The 22,802-nt window shown below is 40.0% G+C and overlaps 1 protein-coding gene across 2 annotated transcripts in view; it reads left to right on the forward strand.

The window, feature by feature from the left end:
• LOC142585835 (uncharacterized) overlaps positions 1-22,802 on the forward strand; it is an 89,953-nt gene that overhangs the window by 60,410 nt on the left and 6,741 nt on the right. For both annotated transcript variants that reach the window (XM_075696866.1, XM_075696867.1), the window contains 20 exons: positions 479-579; positions 1,702-1,798; positions 2,065-2,223; positions 2,409-2,522; positions 2,704-2,833; positions 6,662-6,688; positions 6,749-6,790; positions 8,175-8,306; positions 9,541-9,761; positions 11,458-11,543; positions 12,766-12,874; positions 13,783-13,941; positions 13,993-14,106; positions 18,284-18,407; positions 18,571-18,600; positions 18,691-18,714; positions 19,528-19,695; positions 20,830-20,949; positions 21,639-21,862; positions 21,954-22,060. In XM_075696866.1, coding sequence (XP_075552981.1) covers positions 479-579; positions 1,702-1,798; positions 2,065-2,223; positions 2,409-2,522; positions 2,704-2,833; positions 6,662-6,688; positions 6,749-6,790; positions 8,175-8,306; positions 9,541-9,761; positions 11,458-11,543; positions 12,766-12,874; positions 13,783-13,941; positions 13,993-14,106; positions 18,284-18,407; positions 18,571-18,600; positions 18,691-18,714; positions 19,528-19,695; positions 20,830-20,949; positions 21,639-21,862; positions 21,954-22,060 — 2,288 coding nt within the window. The remainder of the gene's footprint in view (positions 1-478; positions 580-1,701; positions 1,799-2,064; positions 2,224-2,408; positions 2,523-2,703; positions 2,834-6,661; positions 6,689-6,748; positions 6,791-8,174; positions 8,307-9,540; positions 9,762-11,457; positions 11,544-12,765; positions 12,875-13,782; positions 13,942-13,992; positions 14,107-18,283; positions 18,408-18,570; positions 18,601-18,690; positions 18,715-19,527; positions 19,696-20,829; positions 20,950-21,638; positions 21,863-21,953; positions 22,061-22,802) is intronic.

Here is a 22,802-nt window from a genome sequence, read left to right on the forward strand (position 1 = left end):
TTCACTTCGTGCTCTTGGGAAGCGAGTGTTTGAAAGAGTATAGAGAAGGGCACCCACATATTTGTTGTATGTGTTCCTTTATTGTTCTGTCTGGAGCACTTCTAAATCATATCCTGCTTAATGGTTATGAGTATTTACTGCAGCTTTGGTACGGAATCCTGCAATCTCGGACCTAAGTGCGTGACTTATGTCATTTGCTTTAGGAATGACAACATTCACTGCAAGCCATGTTGGACAATACCTTCAGGAAGTTTTCTTTTTTGATATTGTACATGACAGGTGGGACCTAAACTTGGTGTGTCTTAGGGTTGATTACTGAAGTTAGGGTTTGAAGATCATCATGATGCTGTAGCTTCTACAGTGTGGTAAAAAAGTTGAGATGTTGGGCGGTTCCCTCACTGGAGTGCGCACTTCCTGTACTGTGGCGTATGACAGCTTACAGCATGCTAACTGTGATCATATTGTTTGTCCTGTATAGGTGCTTCGCTGGCAGTTCATGAACTTGAAGTTAAAGCATCTGCAACTGATCTTTGGTGCCCCCATTCATGTCATCACCCCAACACTCATCCGTGTTGCCGAGTGAGTATGGATAATGACGCAGCGGTGATTGAGCAGCACTGTGAAGTGTGTAGTTTTTGTCATTCTTCTGCTTCAAGTATTCTTACAAAACTGCTGATTATTTTCTATCTTCTATAGCTATTATGGTGTCACTGTCACCACAACGCACCTGTCATGGACCGCAGCAAAGAAAATTAATGCATGAATTCCAAAATATTAACCTTTTAAGGATGGAGCATAAATACCTGAAAAAAAGTATTATTTTCTTTCTAAATCTGCAGAGAACATAGAGAATAAGCATAATCAATGAAAAGAAAAAATATTTTGCATAGACGTATTCAGCTGTAGGAGGAAAACACCAGGCAGAAAATCGGAGGTGGGCTTCACCCCAAGTCAACTATGGCTTCGTTTGGAATTTTTGCAGACAGCTTTCTTCATATGTGAACCATGGATGTGCATTGCATTTGTTTTACATCACGTGTATGATACCGCTGCAGCCAGAGATCTTGCACGGGTCTGTCTCCTCTGAATGTGCTTTCAAAAGAAAGCGAGTCGGGTGCCAAAGTTCTTTCTCATCCTGTATTTCTGCTCTAAACCAACAAATGTGGCTTGCTGCCTGTTATTCAATGTTGCCTGAGGATATTTAACTAGAAACTTTGTACTCAATACCGAAACTTGGCAAGAAACATTTTTTTTTTACCTGTTATGTTGCCTGTAGGGACTGCTCATTCATAAAGCCTTAAGGAAAGAAATTTGCATTTAATTGACTCTAATGCTATGTTCACTGCACTTCTTGTGGGTGTTGTTTAAATGCCAGGCATGCCGTATGGGCACCGTTCTTTGAATTTGTACCAGTTCTCATTTGGGATCAACACAATTTCTAAAAATGTAGAACGGCCTGGCAAATAAGGCATTGTATCCCAATGTGCTGGAAAAGTCATGTCTTGTATTTTAGAGAGAGAAATGTAGGTGTGTAAAGGTGAGGGGGACCACTTCTGGGATTTCCTTTGGTAGCATGATCTGATTAAGCTCTGGCTGCAATGTCTTCTGGCTCTCCAGTGCATTCTTAGTGGCATTTCCCATTATTACAGTCCTCCAGCTTGCAGCTTGCATCACTGATTGCATTGTTGTTTCCTGTTGCAGTATTGTGAACTATCTCGTGTTCATTCATCATGATCCAGTACACCAGTCTTGTCGCCTGGAGACAATGCTGACAAATCAACTTGGAAAACGTGAACTGGTATTGTTTATGGTTCTTTATTATCACATTTATCATATCTAGGAGTGAAGGCAGTGCTGCATATTATCCGTATAACACTAAACGATTTTATAAATTGCTCTGTTATGCTTATCTTTTCTGTTATTTCATCGGTCCCTACTACCTATATACTCCTACTTGGGGATCTGCAAAGTCTGCATCATTGAGCATGTACTTTGTTCTTGAAGATAAAATCACGTGTGATGAGCATGACATTGGGTATAACTCTTGTTACATTCTGTGGACAGGTGGAGACAATAAATCTGGCAAAGAAAATGACACTGGAGGTGCCATCAGCCACATTATGCTTGTCACTCAGCCTGGCAGTAGTGAATACACCAATGACACCAAGAGGCCAGCAGGAACTAGTTCCATGTGGCAACAAGACACTCTCTACTTACGACAAGGTTTGCAGATCTTTTCTGACCTTGAACTTGTTTTCATGCAAACAGGTTCTTCACCTTCATTTGTTCCTTGGTAACTTGTGATATCAGGAAATGGCTGAACTGATTGGAACCTATGTAATTGACTAACTGACCTTAGCTGACAGGTGTTCTCATGCTCCATTGGTAATGCTGTGTGGTCATTACAGGTGTGCTCCATGAACCAAACAGCTACAATTGTAGGGAAAGATTTTGCTGGCATGTATCAACAAAGTGACAATGCAACGTTGTACTTTGAAAATGAAGAGTCTCTTCTTGAAAAGGTATTTTGTTAATTCTCCCTTGTCTTGCCATTTAAAATCGTCATTGCCTTCTTGGACAGTTGATATCACATGAAATATCATTGCTTTAGGCAGCATATTGTGTACGTCAAGTTGGCAACAACATAAAGGAAACTCCCTTTTGTGCATTCATATATGGATGCAATTTCATGCTTATTTGCAGGTCTATGCTGCTAAGAAGCTTTACCCACTGAAATGTATCGCAACTTTCTACACCGACTATGAAGATGTGAAGGGACATTGTAAAACAAAGTCACCATTTTCTCGGCTTAAGCAAATTTCAAGGGCACTGGGTAAGCAAATGCTGCCAATGATAAAAGCACTGCTTGCATAATGCGGAAGTTATGGGTTTTGCTCCTTCTTGCAGCAAGTTGTGTTTTGTCAATTATCATTTCCTTTTTTCTTATATCTGCATTTCAATTGCTTTTATATCTGCATTTCATTGCTTTTAAAGCGCCCCTCACCAGGTTTGGACATTGCAAACAGACAAATGCAGTGTGTACATCATGCACTGACAGTAGTGTCTGCAAAGTATCAAACTGCTCCTCAGCCTGAAAACAGCCAACATTTCAAACGAAAGCCTGTGTCTTGTTCCTCTTGAGGGAACTCCGCTTTCTGCTGGAGAGTCATGGCCACGTGCATAATTTGCTCTATGTAAAATGCACTGCCTGCAAAGTCACCGATTATGACTCGTGACTTTCATAAACCATCCAATGCAAAAAGTGCAAAAGCACTGGTGGAAATTCACCACACTGCAGAAAGTGAAAAAAAAAAATGGCAGGCAGGGTTTGTAACATTAACGTGATCCAGTCTTCAAGCTCTTTTATGGGAGAAGGCAGGGAAGTTATGTCACTTGTGGACTCTGAGGCAAAGGGAGAGAGAGTATTATGTTGACAGTGAAGCTCACCTCCCGGTAACACGATGACGCAACTTTTCGATTTTTTCTATTTTTTTCTAATAATGAACCGATTTGAAAAATTATTTTGGAAGCACTTGCCCTGGATTACACAATATACAATGTACCTGGTGAAAGGCACTTTAATGTCGGCTGTGGCCAATTGTAATTCTTTCATTGTATTTGTTCAGCTTCAACGGTCAATAGGGAGATCATCTTATGACAATACTCCAATATTCAATTTTGAATCAAATTGTGGATGTTTGGATAATTCACTTCGCTAATCGAATATTTAATACAGTAAACCTTTGTTAATTCGACCCCGTTAATTCAGAAAACCGGATAATTCGGACTCATCCTCTGGTCCCATCAGGCGTGTGCATTATTTAGTGCAATGAAACTCTCATTGATTCAGACATATTTGGCTGCACATTGGTTAATTCGGACAACTTTTGAGTGTAGTGAGTGTGGTGAGCACAGAGCACCGCAGATGTGTGATATGACTAGGTCGGTCCGGTCAACAAGGTCGACTGGACCGATTGAAATGATTAATGCTATGTGAACAGAGGGAACAACAAAAGCAGCACATGTGGAAAGCACGGAAGCACGAGTGAAGATCAAGCCGATTATAGTCACCGGAAGACACGCTGATCATATAGAATGTGCGAGTTCTGTGTTCCCACATGCAGATTCATGCAGTTCAGAGCTTCCTGCCTACATACAAGCACACAGATGAACTTGATACAAGTGCTTGCTGTAGTTGTGGGCTGGTCAACTGCAGACTAGGAGACATATTCTTGGACGATCGCTTTCGGAGATATCAACTTCAGTGCATGCTTATTGGCTGGTTGAGTAAAACCGGATGAGCTGATTGGCTGGTTGAGCACTGCGTCATGCGAAGGTGATAGTATCACCGAAAGTGATCATCCGAGAACACGTCCTTGAACACTGCTTCAATGGCCGTCAACCTAACCCATGCGCATGATCTCACGGCTGATCACATAGCGCGAACTTGCCATGGGCATCTTGATTTGAGAACTCTTTACCGTCAGTGCCAGCCGGGGTCGATGCATGTGGCGCCAGTGATTGTACGGAACAATATCAAATAACATGAAAATTCCCCATTTTTGTCTGTTGTGCAGATTGGCTTTAATGAGCTGACGATAACCCAAAGAAACCACCTGCCATAAAGATTTTTAAAAATCTCCTTTTTGTGTGTGTGTGTGTGAAAAAAAAACTGGGAAGCAATACTTTCTAAACAATAGAAAATTGCCATTAAGTGCAGTATGGCCCACTATTAAACTGAAAAACTCCATTCGTATTTAGCACAGCTTCGCTATTTCTTCAGAGGAATAAAAGCATTTAATTCTACTTGACAGACAAAAAAAATTTCATTGACAAAAAAATATTTTCCAGACCTTCGTATAGAAACTCAGTTGTTATCAGCATTGTGTAGGAACAGAACAAAAATGAAAAACGAAACAAAACAATATTTTTGACCGAAACATTATTTTTTTGTTTCGGAGCGAAACCGAAATATCTTTATCACTTTTCAGTTCAAGGGGAAAGTCAGCAATCCACAACAACCAACATCAGGCAATGTCAGAATTAACATGTATTACAGGGGTCCGCATAAGCGCATATCTCAGGCAAGGATAGTGCGAGTGATAGCCAGTCGAGTGCACCACTAGCCTAAGCCTGCCACTCAGTGCCCTAGCAGATCAGCGTCATAGCAAAATCCTAAGCTAGCATGCTGAAGAGCTTATAGTTTCATTTTGTACTGGCACAACGCTTTGTAACCAAAATTTTATCATTTGTTTAAGTTTAGGAAACAGTGGTCTCTCGTTTTGGCGAATACACTCGATGACGTGCTGCTTCTGAAATCATGCTCAGTGCCTTCACTCAAGGCACTGAGCATGATCTCATAATTCATAATTCACGTATTGAGAGAAATAAATACTATGTTATTGTCATTATTTTGCTTCGAAAAATGTTTGCATGCAAATCAAAACTGTTATGATCATTATCATATTAATATTATTATATTATAATGTTATTTACAGATCATTATCTTTTCGTTCCAGAGCAGAACCAGAACGGAACCTTTTTCAGTGATTAAAAACAGCGCTAAAGACGTGCACTGGACAACAGAATGGAGGATGGGACGCACACTGTTGTCTGTTGTCTGGCGTACGTCTTTAGCACTGTTTTTAAACGTTATGGAAAACCACAAACTCGCCCAATCTGCCGTTCTTCTTCTTCAGTGAAATGAAACTGAAACGAGAATAACAAACATGTTGTTCCAACACCCTAGTTATCAGTGGTGGCATACTAATTTAGTGTTTCCTTTAATAAGAGTAAAGAGCATACTAAACATCTCGATTCATAGGTACCTAAGTTACTTATAGCTAGCCAGATTTTTGTTAAGTAATGTGGTTAGCCACCTCAGCATGTGCTGCGCTGTTTTTTGCACAAAATTTGGAAGCATAAAGGTCCTTATTATATTTTCTGATATTCTGTATTCAATTCGATATCTGGCATTTTTTCTTGATTCGATTCAATATTTGATTCGAAATCTACATTTCAATATTCACACATTCGATTCAATATTTGATTCTTAATCTACTCTTCAGTATTCGCACACCCTTAATATTTACAGTATTGGTGCTGTCCCAACAACAAAATGTTATTTCTTCTAAGATATATATATATATATTGCGGTTGGAGTTTGAACTTGTCACGGTGGCTTAGCGACTATGGTGTTGCACTGCTAAGCACAAGGTCGCAGGATCAAATCCCAGTCACAGCAGCCGCATTTCGATAGGGGCATTTCAATTTCCCACGCATTGGAGGCAGGTTAAAGAACCTCTAATGGCCAAAATTAATCTGGAGCCCCCCCCCCCCCCCCACTACGGTAAGCTTCACAATTAGATCATGGTTTTGGTATGTAAAACCACAGAATCTAATTTTTTTTGTTTTTAGTTTGTTGTGTGTGTATTGTTACTTGACTCTTCCACTGTATGCAAGCAGTATAGTAAGAGCTTATGGTTTCAGCAATCTAAATGAAAATACCACTGGAAAAAGTAACCTTTCTAGGTTTTGTTTTTTCCTATTGTGCTTACATTTTTTAGGCTCCACCTTTCACTTTTCTTTATTTCTTATTTTCTCTTTCTGTGTTTTCTTTTTTTTTTTTCATTTGAAATTTAGACCTCTTATTATTTTCTAGGTTACCATGCGACAAGGGAAGAAGCAGGTGAGTTCTCAACCTACAACGCATCAGTGAGTGTTTTGTGACACCATGTTTTCTATGTAGTTCCTGCGGTGGAAGCTAGAAATGGAACATCAAATGCCTCTCGTAAGTATCACAGTGCACTTATGTATGCGCTCTCCTGAAGAACTGCACCAACACAACAGCATGTGGAACATGCTCCACATACTGTTGTGTTAACCACATGCTAACCATTTCAAATGCTTCTTGTGGCTCTCCCTTGTGCTGGCACAAGTGGTTTTCCAAAAGTGCAATTGCCATTTCAGTGGCGTACAGAAAATCTGCCAATTTCTTTTAACTGCACATCTTGGACGGACCCTCTGGCTCACTGTGTCTACAAGCAAAGATGGATTTACAGCAGGTGGTGAAGAGATTTCTGCCACCATCTCCAATTGACTTTCCAAGAAAATTCTTTATCCACGCAAAAGTTTCTTCTTTGGAACATGGAGCTGTTGCATTGCAGTGCAGTCCAATTATAGCACTAATTTACGTAACGGCAAAATTCATGTGTTAAAACCAGTTGCCATAGGAACTTGAATTCCCATAGTTTTCATCGAAGTTGTTACCTAGGCATATTTTGTGTGCTTCAATATAGCCAACTTATTTCTGCTTTTGTGATCTTAGCAGGGCATGATATAAAAGAGTTCACCTTTTAAAGCTGCTCTATTTTGTGCTCCAATGTTGAATATAGTATAGCATAAGAACTGAACTCTGTAAAACTGGATTATTATTTTAGCATTAATCACGAACAATATAAAGCACCATGTTAGGTGATATGGATGCTCGAAATGTTTTGAATACTGTATTAGCTCAGACATAACTCATCGCTTTGTTTTAATGTAATTGCTAGCTTGAAAAAGCACCTTCCATTATATTCTGAACCATTCTTTGAATGTAACACAAGGGTTATCTAGTATATTGTCTATTGCAATGCATGTTTAAAGTATGTGAGCTCAGCCCTTAATAATTATAGCCACAGGACTCTGACTTCACAATTATCATCACTATTATAGATGGAGTGAACTGCACTGTAATGTGAGCCTTTGCTAGAGGAAGGAATTCATGTATATTTGGTGTCTGTGGTGCAGGGGCTTATTGGTTTATTATGCATGTGTCCCTAGTGCAGTGGAACAGGAATGAATTTTCTTTGCATTCTTTGCAGCTTGCTCTTTTGCATTTTTTACTGTGATGAACTTCAGCTCTTGAGTGCTGTCAACTTGTGTGCCTGGTTTCAAAAGAAAGAACTAAGCATTTTTGCAGTCATGCAAAACCTTTTCTCCCTTCCCTTCTTCCCATATTGGAGCTGAGGGCCCATGAAGCATTTGCCAAGAGCATTTTTTTTTCTCCCCCTCAGGTGTTTTCTTTCTGCATGATGCATTTCTGAGTGACCTGTAGGTGGTGCCTAGTGTTTTGCTTGCATGTGAATTGTGTTGAATTAGGAAAGTTAATACAGTGCTTGTTTATATTACAGGGTCCCTTGTTTGTGTGATCACTGACAACTACCCAGACTTCGACAAATTTCCAGTGGAGTACTGTGATTACCTGTTATATTTTGACCCCAATGTGAGGATCAGGAGGAATTCTTTCCGTGACTTCATGGGCGGTATGTTTTCAGTCAACTGGAAACTGTTACAGGGTTCTTGAAACATTTTTCTTTCTTAAAACATGAGCAATGTGTTGAAATTAGTGTTAAAAAAAATATTCCTGAGAGAATTTTTAAGAAGGATGTAACGTGAATGGAGATATGAAAAGTACAATGTTTACTTTCAGCATTTTTCATCAATTTGTCAGTTTCCCTCAGCTGCAGTGACACTGGTAGCAATGCCTTATCTCTCATACCTTACTTTATTGTAGTCTTTTGCATGGCATGTTATGGTAACCTTCTGTGGTGGACCCCTGAAAACGCTCCTTAAAAGCAACTAACGAGAAGTGATGGGGCAGATGGGGGCACATTAATTAGCTACTGCTTTCCCATTTTCTGAAAGATCTTTAAGGGTGTGCTTGGTTGGCGTGTATGAGCTTGTGCATATGAGTACTTTGTGGTGAAGAGCTTTATTGCCCAATGGCTGGTGTCCATGGACTGCTTCCCCCAGACGTCAGCTGGCTGTTGTGCACCAGTTAAGAAACACAAAGCAGAGCCCTCTCTTTGAAAAGAAATTGGATTATCTTTACATTTTTCTCGTTATGTCCATGCCCAGCATTCAACTACAGAGCTTGGCTGAGATGTTCACAGCTTTGTGTTCTACCTACACAATATGTTTACTCACCTAGCTCAGTAGGACCCCTTAAAATGTGGCTGATTTCCATATACAAAGCATCACAGCACCTGCCTAAGCCCCTAAAATCAATTTCATAAGCTGCTGTAAGTGTAGTGTTATGCTTGAAAAAACATAGCCTAATCTATTGCTTTAGGTGGTTTTAAAATTATCTAGTATCCTCCATCACAGTGCCTTGAAATGCAGACTAGTAGGAATCGTAGCAGATCTGTACATTTATTAGAGGGGACAGGTGCTGTAGTTGTGATCTTTTTCAACTAGCTGTGATTGACAAAAAAAAATATTTCAAATTTTACATTCCACTGCTACACCTGGTCTATTGAAATGCTTTGAGTGGTTAGAGGCTCTGAACTATTTTGACCATTCAGAATAGAATTATAGTCGTAGATGTTTCGGAGTTCCCTGCTGCAACTTTTCATCTGCCAGGAAAAACACACACACACACACACACGCACACGCACACACACACACACACACACACACATATATATATATATATTGGCACTGACATTTTCTGTTGCAACAATTTTATGATGCTGTGGCTTGTGCATTTTTTTTCAGGCACATTTGAAACATTTTTGCACTACAAGTCACGACCCAACCTGCAGGCAGTTATTGGATTTCTGGTAACCAACGATACCTGGAAACTTTTGCTGTCAGACAGCATAAGCTATGCTGCGAACTTGGGTGCCTGGCTGCAAGAGAAGGGATTGGGCAGTTTGGCATTTTTGATGCCAGATGTAACAGATGCCATCACAGAACATCTGCTTGTCTTTGCAAATGTGAGTTCTTCAACTTAAAGCAACTTCAGTTTTAAGATAATGACTGCCCACATTTTTCTCTAAAACCTTGCATGATTAGGAGAGGGGTCTGAAATACTGTCATCTGTCTTTAGTGCAGATGTTTACACGGCATATTAACATCTTGTTACTGGTTCCAGTGGAATAAAAATTGAAACCACTTGCCTTCATTGCGCTTCACTATGCATGTCTTAACACAAAGCATAATAATTGCAAAAGCATTGGTTAAATAAAGAAGCTTCAACTGGAAGAGCAGATAGATTAAGTGTAAACATTGTAGCACATGGACACACTATTCTTTACAGATGGACAGTTGGGAGGTCGATGTTGATTATAACACAAAAAGTGTGTTGACACATGCAGACTATGAAGGAAAAGTGCTGACTGACAACTGAGATTTTATGGAGAACAAAAAATAAGTAGAAAAAAGCCTATGCAGTAGAACCTTGTTGATACGATCCCATTACGTATAATTTCCCAACGCTAACGCTCACAATCGAGATTGAACAAAATGACCCAATACAGTTATGCTTCTTTTTTGTCGGTTAATGTGTTCCTGGAAAACGTGATCTTTCAGCACCACTGTGTAGCACATCGTCACACTGTCACTGTATGATATGGTTTTTGGCCACTAGATCGCACGAAAACAAGAAAAAGCACAAGGTGCACGATATGGAAAATAGCAATCGCCCGCCCATGTCACATGAAAACGTTGCCGGGCACTCAGTTTCCTATTCCGGTACCAGCTAATCTTTCCGGGTCATCACCCAGCACCTGGAGTAGCATGTCAGGCTATCACCCAGGCTATCATTTCCAGCATATCATCAAAGCTTGCACCTCCTCTCTCTCCTCCTGTGTTGTCATACGCTGCATTCACAGCTATTGCCGCCAACGCTATTGTGATAAGCATCTTCACCTATATGTTTCACAGTGCATGGGGTGTAATGCCGTTGGAAGTGTACTGGACAATTTTATTTAGTGATAACCCAAACATGCCATTCCCTGCTGCAGATGATGCGAGGTGAAATTTACGTTTCACTCTGGTGGCATTCTAGACGTTATATTCTGGTATCATCCACCTGCTCGATTTTATTTCGGTTTCCTGTCGCTGTCTTAAAACGCTACGTATTAGGAAAATTACATGTCTCGAGTCACTTGACCCAACCAGCTGTACACACGTCAGCATCTCATGCCACAGCAATTCGCGCAGAGTGGGCAGGTCAACACTTACCACCAAAATACCCCACTTGAAGAAGCTTCTGAATCTGTCCAAATTCAAGGAGTGCGAACATAAGCTTGCCCAAGCTGCAGAATGACAACACACGTCTTGGGCCCTACCAGTTTACCCTACGTCAGTGTCTCATGCTGCAACGATTTGCACAATGCTTTGCATTATATGTATGTCAACCACAGTTGAGCCTGCCAAATTTTTTTAGTGACTTCGGATCGTCACATTTCCTGTTAGTATGTAGCATTTTTTGTTCAACACATATGAATGAGGTTCTACTGTATCTGGAGTTCTACTACTGGATAGTAAGTGCAAGCTTCGGAGATTTCATGTCCTTACTCCTATCTTTCCTGAGACAGTTACTAGGCCAGGTCCCTTTTCAGTTCCACTGATGTTACTTGAGTTTACCAACCATTCTTTATTTATTTATTTATTTATTATTTTTTTCAGCTGTTCAAGAAGAATTATCCTGATCTGAAGCTTGTGCTTGCTTCTCCCGTGACTGAAAAACCTACTGCTTTGCTTCCATTTGTTGAGTAAGTTAATAGATCTGTAAATTTTGGTATGAAGTCTTGGCATTTTATGCATGTGGCAGGAGAACCTACAGGTTTCATCAGCTGAAGAAGAATGTTATGTGGATAACAGGCCTGACTTTTGTCTTTAAAATTTTAGCACAAGCTATCTCTTAGCACAATCCTTGGTGTAGTAATATGTAGAACATCACTCAAATTGTCTTGCATAGGGGCAAGTCTGATGTGATGAATGTTCAATGGCAATTGCTTGGGAAGCACACGGCTTTCCGATTAACGCAGTGCACAGATATGTGTTGTTGGTTACAAAAATGAGTACCTAAAGCACTTGTAATTGTTAGGCAGGACAAGCAGGATTCCCAGCCAGATTTTGTAAGGGCAAGCACTAAGGTGAGAGGGCTGGTGCTTTGATGTGCACTCCCTTCCTTTGCACCGAGGGTTGGAGGTCACATGATCTGCTCAATTAAGGAGCCACAGCGTATTGGAATGGTAAAGGGAGCTTAACATGGTACGTTAGCTTGCAGAAGCTGGCTGCATGATGTCCTACAAAGTGGTGCTTGCAATTATGGAATGAACACTCTTTATATGTGTTGTTGGGTATGTGACACCACACTTGTTTACTTAGTAAGTGAAGGTTTACTGCACTTGATGCTACCCATAAATGAGCTTTACTTGGTGTGTTCTGGTACCTTGCTTTCACTTTCAATATTTTACCTTTCAGGTGAAACGGGAAACTTCTTTTTAACGTAAATCTTTTTCATTGGTGCCAGACTCTTCACACTGTATCTAAACTTTCACAGTATTGTGGTATTAGCAGAAACGTGCACAAATATGTTCCGTGTTTCTTCAACAGCACCAACTCCAGCTGGTGACAGTAAGCCCAGCATTAGTCATCCTACCATTATTTTGTCCCTCTGTTAACAAAAATCAATAGTGCTTATGCTTATAAACTTTTTGAAAGGATCGCCTAATGAACTGTACTTGTGTGAAACCTGCTAAAGTTGGTGTGGCATACATGCTAGTGGAATGCATGTATGTATGTATGTATGTATGTATGTATGTATGTATGTATGTATGTATGTATGTATGTATGTATGTATGTATGTATGTATGTATGTATGTATGTAGTGGAACACACGAACACACAGCACTTAGTGAATGTGTGTGTAGTGAATGTTGTCACTTGTGTATTAGTACACATTTGTACACAGTAGCCTTTTTCTCTTAGGGTTGTGGACATGCTGATATTCATGACGCACCGCAAGTCACCAGAATCTCCGTGCAGAATAACATTGCCATCCACACGATCAATCCTTCAGGATGAGAATAATGATTTGGTGAGTTTTAACATTCACTGTTGGTTCATTAAATTTCCAAGAAAGCAAGAGGGATATATAATTAGCTTGTTAAACTGTAAAAAGAAATTGTGCAGCATGATATGCTTGCATGAACGAGTAGCCTTACTATAAGGGGCCCCTGAAACACTTTTTGAATATGGTAAAAAAACATTAACAATCTGTTAGCAAGGTTCCTGTGAACATATGAGCCAAATATTATTACGCTGCATGCAGCAGGGGATTTACAATCTCATGTCAAAATAAGTGAACAGTTGCTTGCTATTGCTCCACAATGTCGTTATCGAAAGCATCTGGCCCACCAACGCTACTGACTGATTTCGTGATAAATTAAAAATATATATGTCTGTGATCTCAAAAAGACAGAAAATTATTTCATCTTTACGCTGCACGTAGCTGTATCTGCTACGTGTGGCCTCCGAGATGGCAGCGGTGTGTGACATAGCATAGTCTACCGTGGCCACCATGGGGTGCCGCGACAATCCCTTTTGTCACTGCGACATTCAACTTTCAGCCAATGCTTTGCCATCTCAGCTTCTGCACTGTGTAACTTCCAGCACTCTAATGGAGATGAAAAGAGGGAGAAAGCCAGGTATTAATGTGATAACTCCACTTATAGTTGACTGAAGGATTCAGAAATTTTTTGCGGCATGATGGAACGACATACTTTAATAATTAGGCCATTGTATGATTTGTTAGAAAAGTGTTTCAGGGCCCTTTGCTATAGATACTGGCCTACAGCTGAAGACTGCAACATCGTGAAGAAATAAAATTTTGTTGGTGAAGGTTCCTTCTTCCCATATAAAATTTGGAACTGTATACACTTCATCTCAAGCAGGTTGGTATGTAAAGTGCGTTTATTACATAATGGGTGCTTGTTCTTATGACAGGCGGCATCGGCTCTTTTTATGCAAGCCTTTGGGGACAAGAAACATCAGCCAATGATGTGTTTCTCACTTAACTTTGCAACGCTGAAGTTTGTTGTGAAAGGCAACAGAACTGAATTCGGTGCTCCATGTGAAAAAGAAACCTGGGTCAACTACTATGAGGTAAGAGCAGTATATGTCACAGCATCTCGCTGACATGTTATTTTATTTCAGACATGTCCTCGCTCTGGAATCTTTGAAGGCTTCTTCACTGGATTCAAGACCATGGTGCAGTTTTCAGACAAGACAGTTTGGACATATGAGGACGAACACACGGTGTCCTGGAAAGTGAGTGTACAATTAATAAAACAATATTTTCGGTCTGGTTGTGCTAGCACAATTACCTCACTGCAGCTTTGCTGCACTTGTTGATTATGTTGCATACCAGTCACATGCAGTGCTGTATCATTTTTTTAATTCTTTCTGGTAGTGCCTATGCAATAGGGCCTCTGATGGTCAATGCTGGACCATTGTTGGGCAATCTGCATGCTTATAAATACTGCTGCTAACTGCTGACTGATGGTCTTCACAAAACTCTTGTAGTCGAATGCCCCAAATGCCACAGGCTTGCACTAAGTTTGTTGATAAGCTTCTCAAAACTTGCCTTTTTTGTACAATGTCCTTGAAAGACTGCTCAATACTAAATTTTCAGTCCACTTCAAGTCCCTAGCTCTGCTTTAAGGTCTTGTTATGAATGGCAGGAAATCCCAGGCAGCAAATGTGGCAAACTAAGTGATAGCCACATTAACTGAATTTGGTGTATTGCCAAATGGGAACACTTATGGCCATACTTCTGTAAAAGTGGTCACCAGTTACCATATTTGCACGATTCTAATGAGCTCCGAAATCAAACGTGCTGTCAAAGTTCGCTGACTTGAAGTAAGAAAATAAAAGAGCATCTGAACGTAACATGCACCTGAGCGTAATGTGTGCCTGATTTATAAAAGAAAAATGTGTGTCCCGACATTCACGATCAAAAAACGTGCAGAATTTTTCACGTTTTTTTAAAATGAGCTTCATAAAAAAGTGGCACATTGTCGTCATTGTCATTTGCATTTCATTTGCCACAAATACCAAGCACACAAGGCGATATTCTCGAGCGATCACTTATGAGATATTATGTGACTCTGTGCAGATAGAGAGCTTGGTACAGCACCAGAAATACTGGTGGTCAGATATGCTGACGCCAAGTCACACGAAATCTTGAGAAAGTGTTAGTAGTATATCTCTGAAAGTTATCGTATTCGAGCACGAAATGAATCCACCGAAACCTTCAACAAAACGTGCTCTGCCGCTACCTTGTGATGCTGACAACACAGCTTTTGACAGCTCTGACGGTAGACTGTTGCCAACACCGCTAACGCAGTTTTGGTTTCGTAACCGATTGTAGCACGCAGGCAGTTTTCAGACCCTTGCAAAGGCGCTATTATACGGTACTATACTTGTGCTTCCATTCTCACTTGCATTGGTTTCACCGACTCCCACTTTGTGACCAACAAAAATGTATCCTCTTTGTTCCAATTGCAGTCTGTGACACATTGCTCATATTTAATAATCTCTCTAAAAATGGCTAGGATTTTTGTAATTCGAATCACTTGCATACACAGGCCAACCACTTATGAATGCTCACTCATTTTTATGCTTGCACTTACTTTCACTATCACTCATCATCGATTGATTACACTGAGTACTGGAAATGAATGCAGAAGACATGGTTTACAGCAAGCTTTGCTAACACGAACTATTAAGGTAAAGTTAGCAGGTTGGGATGCCTTTGATTAGATTCCGTAAATGATGTGAATTTCATTTAAAGGGGCTTTCTGATAAGACTGTATTCTGTAAGACTTTATTCTGGCTGGCCTAGGAATAGGAGCATTAAACAGTTTTCTAAATACTTTGATAGGCTGTGAAATTATGGATTCGAACACATTGAAAGAACCATGATTTAGTTCATTGCACGTGAGGTTTGTGTCCCAGTGAGGACAAACAACTTGCCTTGCGTAAAGTGTCTGTGCTTATGTTGTAGAAGCAAGGAATAAAAAACAAACAAACAACAGGGATAAGATAAACATGACAAGTGCCACTGCCAATTATTTTCGTTATTTAGTGGAAAGGCAACATGTGCATACAGAGATGGCGCATACAAAATGTTCACATTTGAAACCAAGTTGTCAAACTGAACCTGAACCAAAAACCACACTCAAACCGTAGTTTTGGGCAAAACTTGAACCCAAACTTGAACCAGAAAAACTACTACTGGTTCGACCCGAAACCTCTCAAGCATATAAGGTGACAATAGGTCCTCCATTGTTTGCACGATTGTTAGAAACTCTACTACTTCTATCAGCGCACCCTACTAGCACAACTAACGAGTTGCGAAGGGTACGAGAATGGGTATAGACCATGGGCATGTGCTGGTAACTGTGGCCACCTCAGGAGAGACACTTGCACTTCTGAAGTCTGCCATGCCAGTTATGTTCCGCGGCTGAAGAGTTCTTTTAGGGGCTCGGTGGAATCAACATTTCTGGTCAACCTCCCAATTTGTCCATTAGGTCAACTTGTTATTAAAGCTAGTTAACAAGATAAACATGGAGAGTGGAAAAGAAGAAGTCCTCGAGGCTTATCAACGAGTTTAGTTGCATGACTTGTTAAAATAAGACTGTGGTCACTAATGAATGCTGTCACTTTATCAGTGAGCAGTAACCATGGCTGTAAAGAGCATGCGAAATCTGCTTTTGTTACGTGCCATGGTTAAATGCATGTTTGATGCTTAGCCAAGCCACGTACAATGCTCTTCGAGTTGTAGAAATTCGAAAAATTGTAGAAAAGGACACATTGTGCATGCTTCTTACTTCTTTGTCCACCCTTAGCTAGCACAAGACTACGCGCCTTGTGCATATGCATAAGAAAGATTGACATATGGTTCAGCACAAACCATCCTTGTTCATCATTCAGGAGCGTCAATGTCCTCAACTGCTTTTAAAAAAGCAGTAGACTGAGCAAAATGTCAGATGCTGGCTTCTTTCTTTGCTACAAACTAGAAGTTTGTAGTTGTAATTTTTTTAATATAATGTGAATTAGTGCTGTCTTTGACACCATAGATCGCATGCCACAGTTTGCTCACTACCAGTCCTGTAGTTAAAAACCTTTAGCAACAACATAAGTTAGCTGACTGCTGCTGTCAAAATAACGAATGTGGAAGCTATGTAAACCTTACACTAATGCAGGAGTTCTCACGAATTACTTTTCTTTCATATGTACATGAAAATTTCCCTGTATCTGCGTAATTCGTAAACTTTTGCCTCCTCTTGACAAACCTTGTGCATGAGCCATGCAGACAAGTCGATAGTACTAGCAGCATATTGCCATGGGGCAGGATAAAATTTACTGCCGAACCAATTTGCGAACCTCTTCAGTGTTGCAAACAGGTTTGCAAACCATTATAATTTCATATTTCTCTGAAACGACACCGAATGAGAACGAAATTGGGGACATGTTGAACCTGAACCCAAACAGAATGGGTATTTTTTTTCAGTTCGACACTCTCTTTGGAATGTATGATCTTGGGCCGCATGATCATTCAACAACTACATTTTCATGCAGGAATATGCTTGCTTGAGAAATTTCAGAGGCGCATTACATTGAAAAAGGTAAAAACAGGGTGAGCGTATATCAGGGAAATTTCTGTGGCCCATTAGAACCTGCTAATGGGCCACTACACGCTGCAAAGTTAGCAGTTTAATATGTGACAACTTTGTATGAAGTCTCATGTGTATCATCTCTGTGTATATTGACACAAGCACATTGTTTATCTTTTTCTGGTGACAATTCTTAATTGTCTAACTACTGTTACAAGGTTATTGCTTGGCACAAGAGGCACCTGCAGGTATCCAAAATTTACAGAATGATATCAACGATTCTATAGCAAAAGAGTAATCTAATTGGATTGCGCACACAAACATAAATGGTGAAGTAAATTCTAGAACATATGTGAGCACTAGTGATTATGCTGAAACTTATAATGAGTCAGGTAGAAACAGCCGATGCACTTGGCCCATAGATCAGATTTCGATGGCTGTGCTCATCATTATGTTGTGCTGTGAGTGTTAGTACTTGTTTTTCTGGGCACAAGTTCCCCAATATAGCTTCATGACTCAGTGTTGGCACTGTTCAGTTCTTCACCATCATTACACAGTGAAAATATGTTGTCCTTTCACCAAGTAATAAAAATAGTCGGTAATGGTGCTTGTCCTGTCTGTCCTTTTTGTGCTTCTGGGTATTATGCTATTCTTTTCGGCCATCATTCACCAACTAAGCCAGCAAAAAGTTTGTAGGCAGTGCTCCTGTCCAAATGTGACATCTATGGCAACGATAAATTTCACAATGAGAAGTTGTTTAAGCTTTTGTTCACTTTCGAAAGATGCACGCTGCTGATTATTGCTTAAAACTGTGTTTTCTTTTGCAGCTGCTGTCCTATCTGCAGTCCAACCCAATGACATGTGTAGCCGCTTTCAACCTTGACTATGAAGACCGAAGAGGCGTTTGTCGGCAGCCTTACTCCAGGCTTGCCAGGCTCAGCAATGCTCTTGGTAGGGTTGATCTGTGAATGAGCTTAGTATGGAAAATATAAAAAAGCTATCACTCTGACATGCCTGTCTCTTTTATTTGGTAGTGTTTTGTGCTTTTTTCTTAATAAATATGTTGGCAAAAGTGGAAACAGTATTGCAAGCAAAAATGTGTTATTGCTTTTAGACGAACTCCGCACTGAAGAGTCATACAAAGGTAAAACCATTTCCCATCTTTAAGACATCCTAAATAAAGCCATTCTGTAAAATTAAGTGTAATTTTTTTACCCTTCTTTTTTCATCCTAGTATCACAAACCAAGGACATGCTTGGTAAGGTGTTTCTTCTGTTACATATACTTTGACATCTGCAATAGATGCTAACTGCTGTAATGGTGAATCCACTGCTTTGTAAATATTACCTGCAGCATTTAATTTGCTTCATATAGCACAAGTTTGGCACTTTTAACTGAAACCAAGGAACAAAAATCGTTCAGAGTTTGTTCTTATATTAGCTTTTAACTACAGTCGGCATGGTAGCACATATTGAAAACTATACAGGCAATTATGGTCATGAATTGCACAAATTTAGTTTTCACTTTGCAGACTAAGCATAAAAGCTGCACCTGTTACTGTCTTAATGTGCTAGCGATAATGGGAAGTGTTAAGCAAAGCTAAAGGCTTTTCTAACAGAAGCTACCATGAGGACCCTAAACGCCTTAACAGTTATTGTGATAACGTCAACTTTTTCCTGTAGTAAACTTGTAGCTACTTGCAGTGTTCATTCCATTGTTGATGTACAGGTCTTGCTGCATCACCCAGACCAAGCTGTGTGTGTTTGCAAACACTGAGTCTAAGAAAATCAATAGACAAGCAAGCAATTATTATGCATTTTATTCTACAGACATAACTGAAAACAGGCAGACAATTCAGCGAGTACTCGCTGAAAAACACTGTAAAGACAGTCATTGGAACAAGCATGCACACTTTCAGTGGCGAGAAATGCCTACAGGAGCAATTGTATACTGTAAATTTTTCCTTTATTAACTGTCATAAAGGAAACACAACCTTGGGCTTTTGAGGACACTTGTAATCTCACTGTGGCTGTTACACTTCAGTGATGTGACGCACAAGTATATCTTGCAGTCAAGCCAGCTACTTCTGAAATTTCGACCAAGCCTGGTGATTTTACTGCCAAACGTGAACTTGTCGCAACTACAGCTGTCCCCAACAAGGAATCTGCAGCCAGTACAGATCGCACGGCTGTGATAAGCCCTGCTGACCGAGGACATATTGGAATCCCAAATACAAGTGGTGAGATTAATAGCATTTATAGCAAAGTAACATGAGTAATGCTAACATGCGCATTACATATGGGGGTCACACTTAACAGCAAGCCGAAGTTCTAATGCTGTGAAGTTAAAAAACAAGATTGAACACAATCAACTTCCAGTGTTTCAAATAATTTGTTAAATATTATTTCAGTTCATTAAAACATGCAAAAAATGTGCTGTATTATGTATGTTCATTTTAGACTAATATATATATATAGGTGTATATATATATATATATATATGTGTGTGTGTGTGTGTGTGTGTGTGTGTGTGTGTGTGTGTGTGTGTGTGTGTGTGTGTGTGTGTGTGTGTGTGTAAGCTGTGCATTTAGAAAATCCAGAATTTCAAAACAATGGCATGAGCATTATTTGGTATGAAGCATTTGCTCTATTGAGAAACTTGTGAAGGACATTATGTGATTTCTATGCGTCTCGTATATCTAGAATTCCAAAGTGGCCTATGTAAAAAGTCCCAGGTATGTTTCTTTAATAGTATTTACATAAAAACATCAATGGGACAGCATATAAGAGGGAGCAAGAATGCAACAAAGCAATATATATGTGGGGGAAAGGAGATAAAGTGACGAATCACCGTAAATGCCAAAGGAAAATGTAAGTTCCTACAAGGCACTTCTTCCGATAATGTGTAAAAGGCACTCTGCAATGTTTGTACATTGTCATGCCAATATTATCAAGACCCTGTTAATTATTATTTCATTGCTTAGTGGCTCTCTGAGGTAAATAATGTCCAGTGGGCTAGGCAACTTTGAAACTACTTAAGCAATATTTAAAAATGACTACTTTAAAACATGTAGCCAATAATAAAAATGGAGAAAACATGTTTTGATTAACTTTGGCTAGCGTTTTTCTAGGTGAGCACTATCAGTATTTTTAATTAGCAGACTAATCAGTAAAATTTTGCTTTGAATGCCAGCAAAAACAGAGACCTCTCACTACACGCATTACTCTAAAATATGCTCCTTCTACACTTTTAGCCAGTTTTTTTTTAGAAATTTATATTAACAAAAAGTAGTGTAGAACATTAACGAATGTTGATCATTTCGTTGTTTGGAAGGGGAAGTAAAACTGGCATGTTCTTGCATTTTATTTTTCAGGTTCATTGGTTTGTATTCTGTCTGCTGCCCCAGAAGGATTTCCATATGACCTGTGCACACACTTAATCTTCAAGGACATCTCCTACGACTCAAACAAGAACATTATCAAGGCTGTAAAAGGTGCGTGACGCTTCACAAGTGTAGTCTTCAGGAAGAATAGTGGTGGCTTGTAAATGCCAAAAATTCAAAATGCTGAGCCTAAAGAAGTTCCAAATGGGCAAAACATACAGTTCAAGATATGCAAGAAATTCAGTGTTAAGTTTTCAGGATTCTTGTAGGAGGCTGCAGCAGCTCCAGCAACAGCATTGGTCCTCATTTATCCAGATAGACACAACTTGCAAGTATTTGCCCACAATAGTGAAGAACGGCAGTCTATAACCTACCCTTTTATCTGTTGACATTACGCTTAAAGTACAAGTTGATTGCTAACCAAGCAGTTCATTTAGTAAAAACCTCCCAATGATGTGCTTTGAAATGTCAAGCACAAAACTTCATAGTTGGCTCCATGTCATGAGCAGACGTGCAAGCATTCCTGGAAGCACTGCGCTGAACATTGTGCCTGTCGGCTTGGCGCACATTCATGTTGACATGCACGAGCATAAGGAAGGAGGAGGACAGCCCTTGCAATACCAATAGAATGCTCATAGACCTCTATGAGGGAATTTAATGAAACAGCTGAGAGTAACTGCTGATCAGGGTATTTCAGTAGAAGAGATATGTGCCAAGGGTGTCTCCTGAATAAAACGTAAACATCCTTTGAAAACCTCTAGTGCTCTGCTTAAGTAACTCAAGTCCTTTCTTTCCTTTAGCGACTGAGCTCCTGGCATTCTTACGTGTGGCAAGAAAATCATCAGCCACCATGGCCATCTTGGTAAATGCAGCAGAAAGTGGCCTTATGGAGCCCTCACATGCAAATGTTGTTAAGAGATTTGCACAGAGCTTGAGCATTTGGCTTCATGAAAGAGCAGTACAGGGTGCAGCCCTATTTTCATCCCTTTATGCTGACATCAAAGCCTATGATTATGTTGTGCTGGTAAGGTTGACTGATTTTACTACTTCGTACTTATGGTGTGGTAGAGTGAACACTGTAACACTAGAAGTTTTTATTGGGACCTCATTTGCAGACAGTTTGGCGCCATTTTCAAGCTCGGGCTTCTTCGAGACTCAAGCTTATAGCTGGAATCTACTTTGAGCACTTCAAGTCTGCTTCATCTTTACAATCATTGAGCAGGTTTGTGCAATATTGCTATCACACAGCTGGGTGATTGTTGAATTTGATACCATATATATTCATGTAAGGGCGGCACAGTTCTTTTTCTAGAGTCTTAACTGGATGCAGGCCTTATACAAATGAGGCCAATGATGGCTCGCTTACTGTTTCCACAACTGTAGCAAAGGATAAGAGAGGCACAAATGACATAACACTGCAGTAAACGACCTCAGATGCCGGCCCATCATCCCTGACCAGCACTGACCCAAACAGGGCTCCCTTCTCTAGAGGTGAAATGTCATCGACCTGACTTGAAACACTGCCAACACAGCCGAGATGACTCGCCACACAAAGAAATAATGGTGCAGCGGCGCCTGCCTGAGCAGCATCGACAGAAAAGCAGCCAGTGTCATCTAGCGGCAATGGAACTATTTTCGTTTTTCGGCGAGACAAATTTTTTTCCAAAATATTGCCCTCCAACATGGGGGTGTGGAGGAAAAAAAACCTGTGGTCCTTACATGAAGGTCCTTACACAAGTATATACAGTATTTATGTAATCTTGTTTCTCACAGTGAATGTTATATAGATTTGCATTAATTTGTTGATGATGCCTGTGATAGGTGGTGTGTTTGATGAGAAGGGAGCTTAATTGTCCACAGCTGTCATTCAAACCAACCAGAGTCTCAGATGTGCAGTCCTTACAGCCTGTCTGCATAGTGAGAAATGTCTGTTACTTAGCCTTGCAAATTATAAAGAACTATAT

The sequence above is a fragment of the Dermacentor variabilis genome, chromosome 6, assembly GCF_050947875.1.
Source record: "Dermacentor variabilis isolate Ectoservices chromosome 6, ASM5094787v1, whole genome shotgun sequence".
NCBI classification, from domain to species: Eukaryota; Metazoa; Arthropoda; class Arachnida; order Ixodida; family Ixodidae; genus Dermacentor; species Dermacentor variabilis.